Source organism: Rhea pennata, chromosome 19, assembly GCF_028389875.1.
Source record: "Rhea pennata isolate bPtePen1 chromosome 19, bPtePen1.pri, whole genome shotgun sequence".
Classification (NCBI taxonomy): Eukaryota; Metazoa; Chordata; class Aves; order Rheiformes; family Rheidae; genus Rhea; species Rhea pennata.
The window spans coordinates 8,053,615-8,075,691 of record NC_084681.1 but is presented as its reverse complement, the minus strand read 5'-3'; the positions used below and the strand labels follow the sequence as shown (position 1 = coordinate 8,075,691).

At 45.2% G+C, this 22,077-nt stretch overlaps 2 protein-coding genes across 10 annotated transcripts in view; one reads left to right on the top strand and one right to left on the bottom strand.

Annotated features, from left to right (window-relative positions):
• UNK (unk zinc finger) overlaps nt 1-15,527 on the bottom strand; it is a 45,546-nt gene extending 30,019 nt beyond the window's left edge. For 7 of the 9 annotated variants that reach the window (XM_062591923.1, XM_062591924.1, XM_062591925.1 and 4 more), the window contains exon 1: nt 15,389-15,527. In XM_062591923.1, the coding sequence (XP_062447907.1) occupies nt 15,389-15,486 (98 nt within the window). In that variant the 5' untranslated portion in view covers nt 15,487-15,527. Of the gene's footprint in view, nt 1-2,755; nt 3,023-3,871; nt 4,033-14,624; nt 14,849-15,388 lie in introns of those variants that run through there. The other 2 variants (XM_062591926.1, XM_062591929.1) reach the window with 2 other exon arrangements.
• A 4,323-nt stretch (nt 15,528-19,850) lies between these two features.
• Nucleotides 19,851-21,593, top strand: LOC134149144 (histone H3.3A). Its single transcript, XM_062592019.1, has 4 exons — nt 19,851-19,963; nt 20,419-20,560; nt 20,644-20,797; nt 20,894-21,593. The coding sequence occupies exons 2-4, from the start codon at nt 20,433-20,435 to the stop codon at nt 21,020-21,022; spliced, it is 411 nt and encodes a 136-aa protein (XP_062448003.1). The 5' UTR covers nt 19,851-19,963; nt 20,419-20,432; the 3' UTR covers nt 21,023-21,593.
• Nucleotides 21,594-22,077: the final 484 nt, after the last annotated feature.

Here is a 22,077-nt window from a genome sequence, read left to right as displayed (position 1 = left end):
GGTTTTTCTTTTTCCAAGCCAATAAAACATTTTAAATTACTCTTCTCCACACCACCTTGAATGGTAAAACGTCTCTGTAGCCCTATATTTTCTTGATCCATGAAGTGAGTTTTAGCTCCTTTGGGAGAATATGGAACACAGGCCACTCTGTCAGCCACTTTGTATTAAAATATATTGAAAGGCATCTAAACCACATGTGTTTTGGGAATGTGGAAAGGATATACAGACCGCACTACTGCAATGTGATGGCTCACAAAGCAGAATGCTATTAATATTTCAGCAGTCTCTTTGCAAGGGCTCTAAACAGAAATGCTGAAAAGGCAACAGTGATGGATCCTTATGGTGTGGAATAGTCTCTATAAAAGTTTTCCCAGTAGAGTTGAGAAATAGAATTTTTGAATGACTCCTAAAATTAAAAATATGTTGACAACTGGTACATACTTCACAGTGTATCAGCCAAATGCCATGTCTGCACAGGAAGAGGAAATCTGGCAACGATAAGTTGCATTTCTCAACTCCTCTCTAAACATCTCGGGAAACTCTACAGCCCCCACGAATTACTATGCCATTTCACATACAGATTATTTCTATATTTAGTTAAAAAAACAAACAAACAAAACAGACTTGCACTAATCAACTATGTTGTTCTACTTGCATTAGCTTCAGTGTACTTTCTTCTGTATGTGTACACATCTGATTTTTTAATCCTTATTTTTTTAAAAAGTAGAAAACATGCAGCACAGTTTTCTTCTGATACTACCAAAAGTCAAAGACACAAAGTGATAAACAATGTCAACAGCAACATCCAGTTCCTGGAGGGAACATTACCATTTACCATTCCTACTAAACAAAGACAAATACAATTCTAAACAAACAGGACAAGACAGTCAGAACAAAGCAGATCAAAGTCACCAGGCTGAACTGAACTTGCTTCTGAACAGGACTGACACTACTCTAAATTAAAGCTTATTTCGCTAGGAAGACAAGGAAAAAGATTCTTAAACTAGTTTTGGGAACTCCCAGAGAAGGGCAGGAGCTGCATGCTGTTTAAAAATAAAAAACAGCAACAAAAAAAGCATAAAAACCAACAGTACTTTGAAATTCCACATCCTCTGGAGTGGGAAGTAATAACTCTCCGCAAGAATTTACACCAGTGGGGGAACTGCTAACCGTCTTTAATCGCTAGCAGCAGCTCCACAGCCCAAGGCAGGGCAACAAGCATCTGTATCTGCAGCGAGTTCCCGCTCTGCCCTGGATAAACCAAGCGGCAATCTGCCTTGGGAGCTGCAAGAGGAAAGATGAGCAAGAGAAAATAACTGCATTTCCAAACACCACCACCGCAAAAAGAAATCCCCCCCTCCCATTCCCCCTTTAAGCTCTAAGCTACAAGTTCTGTTTCTAAACTCAACAGCTGCAGCCTTGTCCTGGTCACATCCATCCTTTGCTGCTGCTGCAGAATTCCCTCGCTTTGCCCCAGCTTTCCTGCTTTGGCTCTGTCTGCATCCAGCATGCTCAACCAGACAGCACGGCAGGATACCTGCACACACGAAGTGTTCCAGGGCTACACGTTTCCTGTCAAACTCAACCTAACTCACACATGCACTGGCATGAGCTCAAATCAGGAAAACGTGCTGTCAGCTGAGCTCTAGATTCCTCGTTAGAAGCCAAAGCTCCCTGGAATTGCTGGAAGACTCACACCGAGGCCAAAAGAAAGAACTGCTGAAACCTCAAACAGGGGAAATCAGGAAAACTATGGTGAAAAGCACAGAAATGAGAGGGAAAAAAATCAACATCAAAAAAACAAAACAAAACCCAAACAACTCTTTCAAACCCTTGTTCTTCCCATAACACAAAGCCTGGCCCCTCTTTTCCTTCCAAGATCCTCCCTGTGCCATTCCACATCTTTTTGCAGGCCCCAAGACAAGCTCCCCTCCTTTTCAGTCCTCCTTACTCCTCCCAGTCAAGGCGCTTCCTGCCAAAATTCCTTCGGGGCCCAAAGAGCGAGCCTAGCCAATAAACAGGACCTAAATCTTCTGCAACAGCAGAGAGACACCAGCGAGAAAGCCATTAGATAATTGACTAATCCGGACTAAGACACTGCCTGTAGAAGTAGGACAGTAGTGAGATTTAACACCATTATCATCTAGATTTCACACGTATGTGGGTGTGTGTTTACACTAGTCAAACCACGCTAGAGAATCCTTTCTAAAGATCAGCACAAGAAGCGACTAGCACCAGTGCAGTCTATCCTAGCACCAGACCACAGCAAATTACGGACATCTTTTACATGAGTATGGCAGGTCTGTGCTCAAAGCACAATTCGGCATCAGCAGGGCTCCCTCTCTGCAGCCGCTCCTGCATCGCGAGAAACAAACCCAGAGAGCATCAGCCCGGGTCATATTCACGCACAGCGGGGTCTGGTTGTTTCTGCAAAGTCCAGTCTAGCACAGACACTGCGTTCAGCCCCATGTTAGTCATTGCAAAATATTAAAATATTCCAAAATAAAGATTCTTAGTGCGAGCCTACGCAAGAAGGGCCAAGCAGAGTAAAAATCTGAGAAATCCACAAAGAAATAAAAATAAATAAACACACACACACACAAACAAAAAGCAAAAAACAGTGCTTAATTTCCTGATTGAAATCAGGAAGAAAATGCTCTTCTGTCATCACCATTTATTTCAGTCCCATCTGTCTTCCCCTGCCAGCACAGTAAATCATACTGGCCAAAACACAATTTTATTGGCGCAAAAGTACATGCGAATGCTAGGGGCTTTTGCCGGCACTTTTTCCACCAGTCTCATCCTGCTGATTCAGGCAGGCCTGCAAGAGGCCATGCTATGTTGTAGACTTTTTCCTAAGGTCTCTGATGGTTCCAGTTCACTTCAGTTGGAGACAGACGTTCTCTTCTGAGTACTGCTGTCTGAATGAGAGGGGTCATCGCTCTTAGCTGGTCATCAGCTTCCTTTTGCTGGAAGCTCCTATCACCACTGATCTGTGCACACAGCACACTGCAAAATTTTCCTAATTCAGTTCAAGGGAAAAAAAAAAAAAAAAAAAAAAAAAAGATCACTAGCTTAGCTTCTAAGTTTAAATGAGTGGCTTGAACTAACACAGTTAAAGTTATCTGAAGTAAACCAGTAAGCACTTACCCAACACACTGCTTGCAGAGTGGGCAGCATTGCTAAACCCAGGAGAAAATATCTAATCATAGAATAGACATTTCTAATTCAATAACGCTCATCTACTTAAAATATATATATATATATATATTTAAACTGCTACTTTTCCTTTTAAGCTCAAAGACCCAGCTAAACACAAGAGGAAGAGAGTTGTCCATATTTAATAAGCTAAATTCATTTCACCCTCATAAAATTTTATTGCAAAAGATGATATCAGACACATTTTAAGTAAAGAAACCCATGATTCAATTACTTTCCTTTACAGAACTGTGGTATTCCAATTGAAATGAGTCAGTGGTGCATGACAGAATCTACTTATTCCAACCGGATACTCAATAAAAATCCTACTAACACACCTTTCATTTAACATATCACTGATACAGAAAAAAAAAAGTGATATGCAGCTCTGACATTGCTCAGGAGTTTTTGCTCTTAGGGCAAAGAAGATATTCCAGAATAAGAGGGAAAAAAGTGTGCATGTGTGTGTGTATGGGGGGGGGTGTTAAAGAATAGTGTCATTCCTAAGTAATCAGGACAGGATAGATCTCCTGGAACAGCTATTCAGTCAATTTCTGTACATGGGCAACTCCTTGTACCACCCTTACCCATCTCAACAAGTCAACAGGGCTACTAGAAGGTGCTTTTATTATTAATGGAATTCCTCAGCATACTGAGGTGTTTAGCAAGTTACCTGTGTCGCGGATTTATATTGCTTCCAATCACTCTGGAACCTGAACACCTTCCAGAGAAAGGGTTTAGTAATAGCATTCTCACTGTGTCTTCCAAAATGCTTTCATTTCAATGCAAAGCAAGCTTCTTGACAGGGAACACAGCCTCTGACTTGCACAATTTCTTGGCAGTTGAGAGGGGGGAAAAAAATAAAAAGGAAAAAAGAAAAGAAAGTGAAACAAGCAACCCAGCTCCACAGTTCCAGTTCCCCAGGGCCAGGCACAAACTGCATTCTGCATTCTTCAGCCCACAGCTCCACGCTACAACCCAGTTTAAAGCCTGCCTGTACCTCTGCAAGGAAACCTTGTCAGCATCTTTCTAATAAGAGAGGTAGTTAAGACAAGTTCATTATTAGTCTATTGGCCTTCCCATACTGTCAACAGCCAGGTGCAGTTTTGTAAACCTTGAAAAGATTAGAAAGCATTTAAACCTCAAATAAAAACAAATACATCACTGTATAAAAACAAAGGCTGATTGTGCACGCAGGGAAGGAGAAAAGGATGAGGAAAAAGTTTCAGTAAGCTCACATCTGTCAAGAAGATAGACTTCACACGCCTCAGTGTTTTCTTTATTACCTAAATAAATGGAACCATCAACTGGAAAAAGGTCACACAGCAGACAGCACTGTGATTTTAAAGCTGTTAGACTTCTCCTTCTGCATTAGGGATCGACAGTAATGTCAGTCTAAGGGCAAATACAGAAAGTGAAAGTTGAAGAGACTTATTACGGATGCACAGCACTGGGCTTGGTTTTTCATTTATTTATTTATTGACTTCACAGAATTCATGGTGCATCTCAGTGCTCAAAAGAGCACTGCTCACATCCATACAGCACAGCATGCTTACTGGCTCTCCCAGTTTTCACTACTGAAATACATAGGTAGCACTCGAGTTTTCCTTTTTCTAGGAATCTGATCAATATTGCAAGTAAAGTCAAACTGGAAGTTCAACTTTGGAATCTTGGAATTTTACGAATTCCAAAGGATAGTGGGCATTACAAAACCCAAAGCATAAACCATTAGATTACAGGACTAAGGACAAAACACAATATAGTCATATTGCACACTAACCTGATTGCTACTGCACCTCTGTTTTTGGATTTCAAACCATGTCATGGGGTGGACAATGACGCAACTTAATCAGTTCCGCTATGAGAGAACCACCAGATTACCAAGACTTTATAAATAAGAACTCAAAAAGAGCGACTGCAAAAGGCCACGCTAAAAATAACATGTGTCGGCAGCTATCACGAATTACTATGAGATTTTTCAGTGAAAAGAAAAATCTCACTGACACAAAGAGTTGTGTCTTGTCTATACTGAAAAATTAAGGGGGGGGGGGGAAAAGAGAGATAAATACTACAGCACCACACCAACCAGCGAAGAAAGAGAGGCTTGCACCCGTTTTAGACGAAACATTCTTAGGTTTCCACCATCACAGCCAGAAGTGGCTTTGAGAGAAATAGGTTGCAATTAAGTAGCTCACCAAAGCTTTATCTTGATGAGAGAAAATTGATGCATTCAACTCTAAGTTTACTCGACAAAACTCAACGCATTTATCACATCTGTGAAGAGCCAAGACACGAGCTTCACTGAATTACGCTGTCTGCAGGTGTCAAGGGAAAGAGGGTTTTGTCCAGTCTTCTCCCAAACTGTGTATCCCTTAGGCATCCAGAGCGTTGTGCCGTCCAAACGCAACGAGTAAAACTATTTAAGTCATGGTTTTTTGGCTGCGTGCTCTCTTGAAAGAGCACAAACCTGTTGCATCAGTGGACCGCGAGATGCACGTGACCGAGCTATATCAATAAAATCCATTTTAAGCACATGTGCGTGTTTACACAGAGATTTTGCCTTTTTAATTAAAGCAATCGAAGTATAGGCATATGCAACACTTAACTGCATCGCATTTCAGAGATGTGTCCTTAAGAGCCATTAAGTATGATTCAGAACTTTACATAAAGCCTTTCTTTACATTTCCTCAACTTTATTCTCTTTTTTCTCAAATTAATTAGGCAGGAATAAGTATTATTTGACATGATCTTAAAATTAACCAAACATTTATACAATTCATGAAGCATTTTAAAACGCATCAATTTTTTCCAAGTTTAAATGACGTCTTTTCAATTCAACACTTAGTTTATGTAAACAGCAGAGCTGTGCCTAAAATAAGCCTCCCTATTTTCAAACATGGCTCACCCCCAATTTAGACAACCTTCATCCATCTGCAGGTTGGTTTCTGCTCTACAAAACTATTTAACTGCCATTAATTCTTCCCTGCAGCACCTGTGCAAGTGCTGAGTTTATGAAAATTGGATTATATTGAAATTGTTTTTCAAATAAAATCTGAATTGAGCCTAATTGTTTCAGTGATGGGAAACTACTGTAATTATTAGCTTACAGTTGTCCAGATTATTGAATCTGGACAGCTGTAGACTAGTGAAAATTTAATGGGCTAGTGAAAATTTACACCTGGTTTGTCAGCACAGTATAGGAATACATGTTTAAATAGGAGCAGTTAACTATTTTACTGACAATTACTTAGCAAAAACATCCATCCACAGGCTTATCTGTTACGGTCATTTACTTAGGTTATATTCATATAAATTTTATGTCTTATATGAACCAAATCAAGTATATGATATTTCTTTAAGCTGCAAACGCTAAAGCTGGGATATCTCACACTTGTGGAGAATGCCCACAGAGCATATAGAAATGTAGAGTTAAAATGAAGTTAATAAACATCAGATTTCCTGGCCTAGACTACACTGAATTAAAGACTGAATATACAGATGTCCTGTGCTGTATAAGTTTAGATTCCAGCTTCCAGGTTTTGGGGGGTTGGAGTTTTTTTGTTAGTTGTTTGAAAGTATTGTACCTCTCACCATTGATTTAATCACTAATAAATCCCACCCAAGGCTACCAATTGTAGAAACAATGCTAGTGGAGGCTGGGAACAGGGCTGGGCTGTTTGAAAAGTTTTGTTTTGGGGAACTAGCAGAGTGAGTAACACAACATGTCACATGAAAGAACATAGAAAGGCTAATTCAGAAAAATATTATTTCCATATAAGCCATTACATCGCTCTGGCTTTCAGTTGCAGATTTGTTATGAGCATTTTTCAGGCAACCAACCTACAGCATCTTGTTTCACAAATACTAGCACAGTAATCTTTCTTCACCTGACCATATCAAGAACCTTCATGATTTATTAATGGCTCACAAATCAATTGCAGCCCCATACTGACACCAGTTTTAACATATTACATGAATTGTTTGAAGATCTATAGTTATGTTGAACCAAAAACGTTAAACCAAAACTCCACAAGAAGTGACTGATTAGTGCTCTAATCCAGACTAATCCACATCTGAAAATGAAACACAATCTGCTTCTTTTCAGGTTAAGCACCAACCAGATTTGCAGCAGCAGCCGCCTCTTTGGAAAGACTTACATTTGTCAACAGATATTTTCTGCTGCGAGTCTGAAACAAAGCACAGTGGTTATCTAGCAAGCATGAACCTGCATCCTGTAACACACGTGCCAGCACAAAGATAAAAGCTGACTCTTACCAGTTGATATTAAAGAATCAATGTTAGCCACTCAATTGATTTGCTTTTCCATTCAGCGCTCAAATCATACTTTACTTGTGTCTGCTATAGCCCAGTGGACTCTTCCAGGACTCTCTAAGAAAGGTACACATCAGACTGAAAATGCTACACAAGCAGACTGGTCCAAAGCAGCACCTTTACAAAAATCCACGCCAGGCTCCATACAGGAGCACTGACATCAGCGTGTGTACTAGCTCTTCTTCACAAAGCGGGAAACAGTCAAATCCCAAGAAATGTCAGGACTTCTAATTTTCCATTTTGACTAACCAGTATGTGATATCAGGTGGCACTCTTAAGATATTTTAAGCTCGCAAACATGTTTTGCACTGCTGCAAAGCTGCACAGTTGCCCTGGGGCACCTCAACTGTTCTTGTTTCTGTTATGATAACAATAATCAAGGGCTGTTAATGAAAGCTCACAGACTATTGAATGTTACAGGGGAAAAACGAACCTCTGAGCATATCAGGTATGGACTGATGGACAGCCCTCTTTCTGAACTGCAGTCATATCCTGAACATGAAGACTAAGTAAAACACTGCTGACTTTCTAATTAAGTTAGTTTTTTGAAGATATTCATCAGGTATAGACTCAAGAAGCTATTCTCTCTGCAGCAGGCACACGACTGCTTATTAATCTTAAAGGAAATTCTGGGCAGTGATAAAAAACAATCCAAACCTATTTTTAAAACTACAATTAACAGTGCAATCATTCTTAATAAGCCAGTGTACTCTACAGCAATACACTCGCAGTTCTGATCAACAAGGCAGCTAGGGACAGCCTAAGATTTCTCTTGTCTGACCACAAGCTCAGCGTAAGTTCTCTTCTGCATGTATTCTAGCAACTATACTTTATTTAATGTCTCTTTTAATAAATAATAAAAGACAGACCAGTAACCAGCATCTCAGTGAGCTAGCACTTTATTACCGCCATTGCATTTTGGCACTTACCATTGATATCTTTCTTTCAAAGAAAACCTAGAACTTTTCCTGTTATAACAATAACTTCTAAGCGTGAACTGAATACTACAGGGAGGAAAAAAAAAAAAAAAAAAAAAAATCATGAGCCAGAAGAGAGCCTGAAAGAAACTAAAGAAAAGAGACTATTGCTATTCATTTTAAGGGGATGTTCGTTCTGCCTGATATTTCAAGTGTCAAACTGGTGTTAACTGCATCAAGTACTGATCAAAATACACAAGGAAGGATAGGGATTGCTGAGAAAGTTATCACAAGCATCTAAATTGGTTGTCATCACTAGGTGGAGTCTGGGAAAGTACAAGCTGTTAACAGACTCTCTATGTTCCCTGTCAGTCTGTATAGTTTTACTGACCTGATACAGAAAGAAACTATTTCCCAATAAAGTACAGAAAAAAAATGCAGCTAAAATTCCTCTTGTTCTGCAACCCACTAGCATAAAAATCATCCATTAACTCAGGACACTATTGCTCCAGTTGTTTATTTTGCTTCTCTCCCGAAAGTTATTGCTCCCTATAGCAAGGTTAACAGAAGAGAACCTGTGCCCGCTCTCCAGCTGCCCCAGTTCACAGCCTGGCGCATTACCACAGCCTGCAAGCACCAGCTACCTTGTGCTAACACACCAAGCAGTAAGCTGAATCAACTGATGTACTGACACATTCCTTTCTGCCAGCCCGTTACAGGGGCCGTAACATCTAATAAACCACTAGACAGACATACCTTAAGCCACTGCAGAAGACTTTCCAGAGGACACTAGTCAGACCATTCGCAACAAGGTTGCGCATTTTAGCTGCTCACAGAAAATAAGAGGCTTTATTCATATGGAAAGAACAAGTCTAGAGAAAGAACAAGTCTAGAGAAAGAACAAGTCTAGAGAAAGAACAAGTCTAGAGAAAGAACAAGTCTAGAGAAAGAACAAGTCTAGAGAAAGAACAAGTCTAGAGAAAGAACAAGTCTAGAGAAAGAACAAGTCTAGAGAAAGAACAAGTCTAGAGAAAGAACAAGTCTAGAGAAAGAACAAGTCTAGAGAAAGAACAAGTCTAGAGAAAGAACAAGTCTAGAGAAAGAACAAGTCTAGAGAAAGAACAAGTCTAGAGAAAGAACAAGTCTAGAGAAAGAACAAGTCTAGAGAAAGAACAAGTCTAGAGAAAGAACAAGTCTAGAGAAAGAACAAGTCTAGAGAAAGAACAAGTCTAGAGAAAGAAAAATATTGGATTCTGACAGAATTTCACTTAAAGATAATATAGAAATATTCAACAATAAAAATGCCTATAAAGCAACAAATATTGACATATGGTAACTCAAAGTTCAGAGGTTTTCTAAAATAATCATTTTTTCATATTTGTCTCCCACATCGCACTAAATTACCCTATATACTAATGTAAAGGATGCATAAGCATTAACATAATACAATTAAAAAGAAACAATATAACAGAGGAACGATTTTCCACGTTAAAACAATTTTGAGTGACTCGGTCCTTCTCTCTAAAGTTTTCTTTCAGAATATTGAATTTTTGAAATACCAAGCCTAATCAGACCCAAACTAGTTCTGAAAAGTGTTAAAATTGTCCACAGACCTTTCATCCTCTGCAATATATTTATATACATATCCTATACAGCAGCTATCCATATGTGAATTCACTGTCAACGGTGACATTCAAAAGTACTTACTTATTATGAATAAATGTAGCTAGCAAACCACAGCTCCAGTCTCACTTGAATTCAACAGGAAAACACTTTATCGCATCAATACCTAAGGTCATCGACAAGACAGAGCAGCGCTGCATGGAGCCTCTACCGCCCAGGCCCAAACCACCCTCAAAGCCCCCTCGCCCTGCGTGCCAAGCCTGCAGGCTTTCAGCACCGAACCTTTGAAGGACCAGAAAAATCTATATTTTCATTTTCCAGATTCCTTCAAATGTATTTGATGGCAGGTATATACTGTGAATGCAGCCTTTCCCGGTAACACTCCAGTGCTTTATACTTCCACCTTCCTGTTACTACTCGTACATCCCAGTAACAGTTTGTGGAGGAGTTGTGTTCAGTGAAATTCAAACAGGCTTAAAGACTAAATAAATAAATAAATAAATAGCTTCTACTTGCCTGATGAAGAAAGCAGACATTTTACAGGTGATAATGTAGCAGACTGCTGGTGAGTGCCTGCTTTATAAATATTGGCTTGTTCTGTGTTTGCCTAACTAGGTCCAAAAACAGTACCAGTAACCTGTGCCTTTTTGTTTTGTTTTTTAAAGTAACAGAGGTAGATGCTGCTTTTGTTTAAGTCTATAGCAGCTGTATTGATCTAAAGGGTGTCACCAGTAAAATCAAAGGAAAATTATGGGAAAGGTTTGTTATTTTAGAGTTCGGCTTGTTCAAAAAGAACATTTAAAGTAGGTTTTTAGAAACAATTAAAAGAAAACTAAGCATATTTGTTAGGTTGTGAAGATGAAAATCGGTTCAGGTATGTCAAAACTAGAATTTAACAGTCCAGATCTTTTTGTAAAAATAAACGCTGAGTCTCCTAGAAGCTCAAACAGTTTATGAAAAAGTAGCAAATTCTCTGAAAATGTGTTTAATACACACCTGGTTTTCACTTGTATGTCCACAGACAGTCTGCACGTTTGAGGTGAGGTATGCTGTGTTCAGCCTGACCGCCTTAAGACACTGCCCACTGATGAAAAGATAAGAATTAAACTCTGCTACTACGAATGCTTTGGGGTGTGTTTTTATATGTGATTATTTTTGAATAAGAATATAAACATGAGATTTTTAGGATAAATAAGACTGTCCTTGTAACCTCTTCATTAAATCCATGTGCACCTAGGATCCTGCCTAATTCCTTCCTCGTCAGTATTTCTGTTGCTGTCCTACCAGAGCTCCCATTTAAGACTGGGAAACCACTAGGCAAAGCACTGGTTCAAAAATATGCCAACACAGATAAGTCTTGAATACAGAATTAATTTGAGTTGTAACTACAGCATTGCACCAACCTGCTTTTCACCACCACTTAAACAGCCCTTCACTCAAGTACACTAGTCTTTTTATTTCCAAATGGCTGGCACAGAAATAGTTGAAAAATAAACCATGGGTGAGCACAACCCAGCAGACCCCAACATGACTACTCCAGTGTAGATGTAGTTCTAGCACCACTTACAGGGTACTAATCCTTCAGGAATTTCCCACAATTCTTCCTCTTGTGCAAAAGGAAAGATAAATTTTCGTCTTTTATGCTGCAAAGGCATAATCACAATCTTGCCACACTACAAAGAATGACAGGATATGCTACCAGGCATCTTAGCCCAGAATTCAAGTAAGGGATCACCCCGTGGAGCTCAAAGCTTATTTGCAGTATGGCTGCTCATATTTAAGACCACATATGCATGGGAATTATCTTGAGTATAGGATGCTTGAGTTATATCCTGTAAGTCTGTGTCCTGAAGTGTTTATAACCTAAGTACTCTCAACACTGGTGTATTTTAAAGAGCCTAGAATGAATGCACTCTCAGGTTTTATCAAATGAGTTAATTTTTGTCTTCACCTGAACATCCACTTATCTAAATTTTGTGAAATCAATAAATGCTCAAGTAATGGACACAACCTTTATAATCCAAAATTAAAAGGAGTCCAGCCTCTCTGAAAACCAATGAAGACTGCAAGAGCCAAATGGGTAGACTGCACCAAAACAAAACTACTCAGTAGTACAACACCTACAGTTCTTCATGACTAACCACCTGCTTTCAATTTCTTTGAACTCGGCCTTCATTCATATTTGTACGTGACACATTAAAGACGGAAACACATACAGAAATAACCATGCCAGCTAGACTCAAGAAACGGGGCAAAGTCAACACTTTAAACTAGTTGAGGTTTGACAGAACAAACGCAAACCAAATCCACTTCCCACTGCGAACCACCAACTAAAGCCTGCACAGTACACCCCCTGAAGCAGGCCATATCCAGGCCAGTCTGCAGGTCCCTGAGAAGCGAGCCCATCTCCCGGGTTTGCTCTGAGCAACGCACTGACTTCAGCCCACTGTGGTAGCTGCGGCATTGCAAGGAACCATCACACTCAGAAACCTCCAACCCAATAACCCACAGAGAACGTAACAGCATTTGCCGCGTATTGTATTGTTCACTTGAATTCTACAAAGAGAATATCAGATCCCCAGGCAAAAAATATGGCATTCACACCTAAATAGGGAAGCTTGGCATATACCAAAATGACTTGGTCTCTAGGAGTGTCTAGCTGTACACTACAACTGCTACTAAGGACAACATCCAAAAGGACTCTTCTGCTAGAAAAACTCAGTGCCAAATGTGTGCGATCCATCAGTAATTTTACTTTATTTATTTTATTTTTGCTGTAGATCCAGAACAAATATAAAGACTTCCTGACAAGGCATAAAATGGAGAGTTCTAAGTACCTAAAAAAAGTCTCATGAAAATAACACCAAGAATTTAGAAATTGATACTAATACAAAATTGAAACATTTCCTAATAGATATAACTAAAGTTTTCCAAGATAGAGATTCTCAGTACCAGATTGCCTGTCCCCAGGGAACAGCAAAGTATGCAGATAATTAAGCCTGTTTGAGTTTTCAACTTGTAACCTTCATGTCATTTTATGGAAATAAACTACATTAAAAAAAAAAAGAGGGGGGGGGAAGAAAACATTTACATTCTGACAGCATACAACTTGTTCACATGAGCGACCACCAAAGAAGTTCCCGTACGTTAGCAGAAGGAGGTTTATAATATGACGTGACCTAGCGTACAGTTCTTATAAGACTTCCAAAGTATGACTCGCATCTCACTGTCAGCACTCTGCAATCCCAAAACCCATCATTCACCTATGGTTATCCAGCACTCCTGCATCTGTTTTCGCTGAAGTATTTTAGCATCCATTTGAAAATAAGTGTTTTCCCCTCTGGAAAAAAAGCTAATTACATTATCACCTTTGTTCCATACTGTTCCATTCTCTTCCCCTGTCCTTTTCAGTTACTGGGTCCTGGTCTTCCTTCTTTTCTTCCTGTTTCCTAAACTCTTTCTTTCAGTTTTTCTTTCCTATTTTTTGATACCCTTGGTTTTTGTTTCCATGGTCATGCTTAGACATGTTGTCATCTTTTTCTTCCACTTAATGTACTTATAATCTCCGTGCCCAATCTCCTTGTCACCTGCATGTTTCCCTCTCCCTTTTGATGACCATTTCTCTGCCTCTAGTGACACTCCATCTCTAAAGGCAAGTCCTGTATTCTCCTTTATCACTACAGCAAAAGTCCTAGTAGGACCATTTACTCCAGTTGCTTCTATAAAGCTTTAAGAACTTCAACTGCAGACACAAGCAGAAATAAAGTAATCTAAAAGGCTCTGACTTGCCAGGTCCCTGAAGATCACAACAGGTTATTCATAATGGGAAGAAAACCTAAAATCCCTCATTCTGCTAGAGCTTTGGTATTCCTAACAAACTGACGCATGAGGATGTAAATTAGTCCATTATCCCTCTAGCAGACACTAGAGTCATATGGTGCTATGACTTTACATCTCTGTAGCTCTTTTTATTCAGTATATTGCAGTATAAACACAAGGAAGAACTTTCCTCATTCCCACTTCCCTCATTACCTTTAAGAAAAATAGGAGAATACAACACAAACCACACTCTGAACCTGTCCTTCTCATTTTGGGTGGGGGCATCAGCACAAGCGAGAGATATGGGTAATTTGTTCTACATTTTTTTCTCTATGTGGACAACACCCTAAAGCGATAAGGGTAGACAGTTCAGCAGAAATATTTTGTTTCGACAAAGAACAATCCCAAACTTTTTTTTTTTTTTGAGGGACACAAGGGACCACCTGAGCTATTTCCATCCATTATATTCCCATCACTAACCCAGCCTCGCAAAGACACTGCTCACTCTCAACTCATCCACTTCTCCCTATGCAAAAGGAGCAATGACTTTTATTGCCATAACTTCCAACTCAAACCAACTTATTGCACACCGAGAACACTAAGTGCAAACTCTGGGAAGTTGCATATCCTTAGGAGAAAATGTTATTTTTGGTTAGAGAGGCATTCCAGGAAAAAAAATCATTCACTGAGAAACTCTAACGATGGAGGTATCGCACGCTAATGTGTTTTCCTTACAGAGGAATCGCGTTTCACAGTACGAGACAAGGAGGGAACGTGACAAGCGCCTCCGACACTGCCCCACTGGAAGGGGCGTGTGCAGCCCGTGGCTGCGGATGCTCCTCACACGCACGAGCGGAGCGCCCCGCAGCCCGCCCGCAGGCGGCTCCTCGGCGATACGCGGGGCCTTCAGGGCAGCTTCCTCTCAGGGCGCAGCGCTCCCGCACACCTGCCCGGCAGCGCCTCCCTCGCTGGCGTGGGGGGCACGGCGAGCGCGGCGCCCACCCCCGCGGGGCGCTTCCCTCCGGCGCAGCCCCGCGCACAGCAGACGGGCCCCGAGCAACCGCGGCGGGCCCGGGGCCGACCGCGGGGGCCGGTGGCGGCGGCGCCGCGCACACGCGCGCGGGGCCGGGGCTGCGGCCGGGCGCGGCCCCCGCCAGGGGACGCGGCGGCCCCCGCGGCCAGGCCGGTGGGCGCGCGCGGCCCCGGTGCATCACGGTCGCCGCGCGCCGAGAGGCGGGAGGGTGGGGGGGGGGGGGGGGGGGGGGCGCGTGCGGAGGTGTGTGTGTGGGGGGGGGGGGGGGGAGCCGCTCGTCCCCTGCCCCGCCCCTCCCCCTCCCCGCCGGCCCGCGCCGGCTGCGGCCGGTTCCAGCCGGTGCCGCGCGGGCGGCGGGTCTCCGTGCGCGCGTGCCGCACGCTGCCCGCTGACGTCAGGCGCGTGTTGGCGCGCGGGCGGGCGGGCGCCGGGCGGAGGGCGGCGGCGGGGCGCTCTCGCTACGTACGTGTAGTGCTGCGGCTTCTCGGGCTGCGCCTGCAGCGCGCTGGCGGCGCTCGCCGGCCCGGCCGCGGCGGGGCCGCTCGCCACCGGGCCCTTGGACATGCCTGCTGCCTTCCGCTCCCGCCGCCGCCGCTACCGCCGAGGAGACCTTTATTATTCACTCTGCGCGGTCCGCACGGAGGGCGCCGCGCGCAGGCGCCGCCGCCGCCATTGCCGCCCCGGTGCGCGGGGCGGGGTGGGACTTGTAGTCCCGCCGCGCGCGCGCGCTCCGCCAACCCGGGACGCGGCTGAAGCGGGCTTCCGGCGGGGGGGGACTACAACTCCCAGCGGCGCCCCGCGGCGGCGAGCCCGGACTTCCTGCCGCGCGCAGCCTGCCGGGAGTTGTGGTCCGGGGCGGCGCGCGAGGGCGCCCCCCGGCGGCGGGGCCGCAGCGCAGCGCAGCCGAGGGCCGGATCCTGCCCGCCGCCGCCGCCGCGCGCCATCGACGGCAGCGCGCTCGGCGACGCGGCCGCCTCAGCGCGGCTCCTCAGCCCGGCGCGGGCAGAGGCGGCCGCGGCGCGGTGCTGGGGGCTCGGCGGCAGCGGGGAGGTTCGCGAGAGCGCGAGGGAGTTATTTGTGGCACGCAGAATCGCTTCCTTCCTACCCCTCCTCCCCCTTTCCTCTGCCGAGGGGGGAAAAAAAAACGTGGATGCTGGAGCACGGTGTCCCAGCCAAAGAGCTATTTTAGTATTGGCATCTCCCGTCGCCGCACGGCTTTCCCCACCCACAGGACGGCACAGTCCAGGAAATGCCCAGGAGCAGCGCGACAGTGCACAGGCGAGGGAGACGCAGGAGCAGCGTGGCGAGCCTACCTCGTTGTGGGTGACACGGCACGAGTTCTGGGTCATCGGAGGATTGCACTCACGTCTCCTCCTCCCCTGAGAGAAAATCCTTCGCTGAAGAAGCAGTCCCGAGGAATCTGGTGAATTCCCCTGTGAAGAGCTTCCTCAGTAAATTAACTTCTCTCTCAGGGGAGGAAATGATATGAGCTTCTTTTAATAGGACTTTGATCTCTTGGGTTCAACACACAACTGCTGGGATACTCCAGGTGTGTGTTAAAGGGTATCACGGATTTATAAGGCAAACACCTTCTCCCCCTCAAATGTCACCAGCACGCATGGGTTGATCAATGTTTATAATAAACTTTTAGGCCTTGTCTTTAGGCTAGATACATGATACACATGCGCTGATGCGCATGTATCAGTGCAACTGTTTTGGCAAGAGAAATAACTTATTTAATTATGATAATTATACTGGTACAGCCTCTGCTGTAGGCAGGTTTTTACTGAGGTAATTTAGTAGCTTATTCCCCTGCATTTACAGGAATAAGTCATACGATATCAATACCTTCTTATTAACACAACAACCTTCCACAGGAGGCTGAAGTACTGTAATTATGTAGCTGTTGTTGAAGTAGGACAACTTTGTATGTCAATACATACATAGGTACTTAAGTTAATATCTACATATACACAGATACATATCTAACATAAAATCACAGTAACTGATGTACCTGCAGAAACAAGCCTCAATTATCAACTATTACCGATGAAAACATTACTTTGCTCATGTATGCTAAATATACCCTTGATAACTTCTACATAAGGCTTGCATACTATGATGTTTAGACAGACTTCACATTTTCATCATATAAATGACAATTAGTTACCAGATCATCAGTTGTTCTGTTCTTCATTGAATAAAATCTTGATCTAGCTTTTTTAGTATTCAAAAGTAATGTTGTGAAAACATTTGACCTGTCTTTTACCTGCCTTTTAAAAATGAGTTAGCCATGAAATAGGAAAGAAAGATACCATGTAAGCAGTAAGCTCTGCAGACCACCAGTGTGCACTTCACACCCATGAATTTAGAAACCACTGATTCAAATCATTGTACACTGACGTTTGCTTGACAGTCTAGTACTGACACTATCTATTTCCTCCTTTAGTTGTGTTCTATTTCACAGTCAGGAAACTCAACATATACTCTGTGAAGCAATAGAGAAATGTTTAGATGTGCCAGGTAAGCATGTCCGATTTGTATTACTTGTACGTGTGTGCCTGTCTCTGTCAAGATACATACAATTACTCTCTTCAGCTTCTGTGTCTACGCTCTTCCCTTATCTTCTGTTTTATATAAGAGGATGCACAGCTTTTCTTTGCTCTTAATTCAAAGAGAACGAAAAGTATCAAAAGTATCTCTAAAATTAGAAGCCTAAGCTGTCATCATGAAAACCTGGGAGAGGAAATATCTAAGGAACAGTACATCTCAATTATTGGTAACAAACAATAAGCACTGGCCTCTTCACATTATCAATAGTATAAAAAATAAAGTATATGCAGTTATCATCAGGAACATTCAGGCGTCGAGAAATCTTTTTCCTAAACAAGCAGACAGACAGACAAAAAGGGAATTCTTCTTCATTTTGGATCTCAGTTTTCTAAAGTGTGTAAAATGCAAATGATTGTTAATATATACCTACCAAGTGATTCTGTTGATACACAGCTATTTGTCTCCAATAAATAATTAACGTTTTTCTTTACAAGTACCGAAGAGGAAATTAACCTAGAACAGATATCAGAGGTAGGGGAGATGTATATAGAGATAATACCCTTACAGCAGACCCTACCCTGGGACACGTGACGATCCTGTCGCACCATATTGCTGTGTGTTTGACTTGCCAGAAACGGGCAAAGAAGCTAGACGCAAGCTCCCCACGTGCGGAGCCACTGCGCGGCGGCAGTCCTCGCAGGGCGGCTCTGCCCTTCACGCCGGGCATCGGCCCGAAAGGCTTAGGCGTTTGGGGAGGATGCAAAGCCTCACGCAAAGTTGGCTTGATTGAGTCTGCACTCCACTTGCCGAGCAGAGGTACCTTTAGGAGCAGTTGTTACGCAGGCATTTATTTATGTTTGGTGTATGTTGGGCATGCTACAACCGTGGAGCGCTTGGGACCTGTTTTTCCTGGCGGTGGTACCCTTCCCATGGGGCAGGGAACTGCCTGCAGTGGTTACAAATATAACGAAGTAGCAGCATACAGCCCTAATTCTTAAGGCACAACTCTTAAGGTAGCAACATCACCAAAAAGAGTCTTCTTTTTCACTTAATTGCTATTATGTTTGTAGATGTTTCCAACAGGGAAGGTGGATTCTAGCTTGCCACTTCCTATGAAACTTTGTAATAAGCCCTGATGTTTGAGCTTGAAGAGGATCCACCAAGTCGGCGGCAGTTCGGGTTCAGTAAGTGGTGAACGAAAGCGCAGAGGGACCCAGCCCCAGCCTTGCGAGGACTCCCGGCTCGCTTCCCCGCAGGACACAGGCGCTTCCCCGGAGACATTCCCAGCTGGCCCAATGGTCAAACTCTTCTTGTCTGCAGGAGGGTCACAAATCAGTTGGGCTGCCCCAATTAAAAAAATAAATCCTGTGACAAGCGTTTATAGGCTGGAATATAGCTGTTATAATTAATAAAACAAGGCAGTAAATGCTGCAAATATATTTATAGCATGTCACCCAATTAAACGATGACTACGCTGACCAGACGAGTGCTTTTTTAGGAACATGTGAAAACGATGCCCACTTTTTCTTTTTTTTTTTTTTTTTTTTTTCTTTTCAGTTCACGCTAGCTAGCGGTGCTCGGGACGCTTGCGACCGGAAAAAACCACCACAAACGCGGACGCTACGAAGCGAGCGACGCCAGAGCCGGGACCGCCCGCCCGCCGCGCGCCGAGGGAAGCCCCGGGCGGCGCCAGGCCCGCCGCGCGCCGGGAGCCTCTCGCCCGGGGGACGCTGCTCCCGCTGCGCTGGGGCTGCCCGGGCCGCGGGCCGAGGCAGGGACGGGCCGCAGCGAGCGGCCGGGGCGGGGGGGGGGGGTGGCTCGTACGCCGGCCCCGGCTCGGCCCTCCGCGCCGCTGCCCCCCGCGCAGCCTCCGCACGAAATGCCAGAAAAGGCGCTTTCTGGAGCGAGGCGGCGGAGGGGGGAGGCGGACCGGGAGGCGGCGGCGGCGGCCGAGCCCCCCTCGCCGCCGCGCCAGCGGCCGCGCCGCCCGCCCGGGGCGAGCCCGGGGGGAGCCCGCCGCCCCGCCGCGCCCCGCCGCCGCTCGCCCCGCTCCTATTGACTTCCCATTGTGGAGCTTTGCAACAAAGGGTAGGATCCAAACCGTGCCCCTTTTCGTCCAATCAGCGCGCAGAGCTCCCGCCCGCCGCTGATTGGCTTCTTCTCACCTCACAGTGCCCAATCAGGCGGCTACTTTAACAACCAATCAGCGGCCGGACATGTGCCCAATCAGCGCCGAGAAACCGGAGCACGGCCTTTGTGTCTTATGACGGCACAGCGCCGGCGGAGGTCCCGGCCAATGGAACGGCGCGCTGTTTCCAGGCATTGTGAGGTCACCGCGCCGTGTGCCGCCCCCGCTATAAAACGCGGGTCCCCGCGGCGGGGAGGGCGCAGTGAGGGGGTGGCTGGCAGTGGAGCAGGTTGTGGCAGGAGCGGCGCAGGCTTCGGTGTGCTCGGATACCGGCACCAGCGCTTCCTTCTTCTCTGAAAGGTGAGTCGCGGACGCCGGGCGCGATCGGCAGTGGGTGGCAGCGCTACGCGGGCCTTGGCCGATTCCTTTCCCCCTTAGCGGGCAGGCCAGGCCTTGCCTACGTGCCTGGAGCCGCGGCTGCTCCCCCTCCCCCCCCGCTCTGGGGCTGCCTGAGAGGAAGAGGAGGCGGCGTGACTCAGTCCACTTCCCCTGGGCTGGGGAGCGGCTGGGCCGCTCCACACGGCGCGGAGCGGGGGTGTGGGGGGGCCGTGACTCCTCCTTCTCCCGGGGGAGGCCACTGGCCACCTGCCCGCCTCGGCGACGGGGGAGGGGGGCAGCCAGCCGGCATCTGCCGCCTCTGGGGCTTGAGGTGGGGGAAGGGATCCGGATTCTTACCGCTGGGCCGGGCCTGGTAGTCGTGCTGCCGCGCGGGTCGGGAGAGCTGGGCCCTGTATCACGCTTGCCTGTCCCCGTAGGTGAGTAAAGAAAAATGGCCCGTACAAAGCAGACCGCCCGCAAGTCCACCGGGGGGAAGGCTCCGCGCAAGCAGCTGGCCACGAAGGCGGCCCGGAAAAGCGCCCCCTCTACCGGTGGCGTTAAGAAGCCTCATCGCTACAGGTAAGGCCGCCGGGACGGCCTGGCCCAGCCCGGCCCTGCCCGGTGCCGCCCCCAGTCTGGCTCACGCCGCTTCCTCCTCCCAGGCCGGGCACCGTGGCCCTCCGCGAGATCCGCCGTTACCAGAAGTCCACGGAGCTGCTGATCCGCAAGCTGCCCTTCCAGCGGCTGGTCAGGGAAATCGCCCAGGATTTCAAAACAGACTTGAGGTTCCAGAGTGCGGCCATCGGTGCACTGCAGGTATTGCTGCCAGCCTGCTGGGCCTTGACGCTCGCGGCAGGGAGTGCGCTTTGCTGAGGGTTGCTAATGACGTTTCTTCTTGTCCTCTTGAAACAGGAGGCCAGTGAAGCATATCTGGTGGGTCTGTTTGAAGACACAAACCTGTGCGCCATCCATGCCAAGAGAGTCACCATCATGCCCAAAGATATCCAGTTGGCTCGCAGGATACGGGGGGAGAGGGCTTAAGTGAAGGCTGTTTTTATGGTGTTTTGTAGTAAATTCTGTAAAATACTTTGGTTTTAATTTGTGACTTTTTTTGTAAGAAATTGTTTATAATGTTGCATTTGTACTTAAGTCATTCCATCTTTCACTCAGGATGAATGCTAAAAGTGACTGTTCACATAAACCTCAGTGATGTGAGCCTTGTTGCTCAGGAGTGACAAGTTGCTAATATGCAGAAGGGATGGGTGATCTTTCTTGCTTCTCATGCATGTTTCTGTATGTTAATGACTTGTTGGGTAGCTAAACTTGTAAGGTACTAGAATTGATATAAATGTGTACAGGGTCCTTTTGCAATAAAACTGGTTATGACTTGATCCAAGTGTTTAACAATTGGGGCTGTTAGTCTGACCATACATCACTGTGATCAAATGTGGACTTTTTTCAGAGGGTGAAACTACAAGTCTTAACCACAGTGTAACTTACAGTTTCCTAAAAACGTAAACCTGGCAGCTATAGAATACACTATGTGCATTTATAATAGCTATTTTATATATTGTAGTGTCAACATTTTTAAATTAAATGTTTTACATTCACATGTGAGGAGTCTTTGTCATTTGGTTTGTATGGGCTTGAAGAAGCTTATTCCTTCTGCTCCAGTATGTTAGCAGTAGATGCTAATGCTGGAATGCTTCTGTGGCAACTTTGCTGCCAACAAAATGGAGAACTACTGTGACTTTGTAGCAGTGTTTCCTTAGTTTGAGTCATCTCAAACTAGGCCAGTAAGAACAGAGCTGAACACTACAGTACAGCTGTGGAAGAAGAGGAGGGATACTTTTGACAGGCCTAGGCTGGTGTGTTTTTCTTTTTAAGATTAATTGCTTTTTAGGGCTGGGCATAGAGAGGTGGAACTAAGTTGTGGTGGTGGGTGACTTTTATCTTCTTCCCACTCCCCCTTCCTTATAAGGGGGAAGTTCAGCTGAACTGTTTTGACTGTCCTGCATGAAATGAAGGCACTGGCTTTTACTCTGATTAAGTCTATGCTGTGAGGAAACCTCAGGTGCTTAGGCAGTATGTGTGCA

What these genes read in the sequence shown, in the direction of transcription:
- LOC134149144 (XM_062592019.1), top strand. Translation starts at nt 20,433, where the DNA reads ATGGCCCGTACAAAGCAGACCGCCCGCAAGTCCACCGGGGGGAAGGCT. An exon ending in AAGAAGCCTCATCGCTACAG is followed by an intron (nt 20,561 to 20,643) that starts GTAAGGCCGCCG and finishes TCCTCCTCCCAG; the next exon opens with GCCGGGCACCGTGGCCCTCC. An exon ending in CGGCCATCGGTGCACTGCAG is followed by an intron (nt 20,798 to 20,893) that starts GTATTGCTGCCA and finishes CTCTTGAAACAG; the next exon opens with GAGGCCAGTGAAGCATATCT.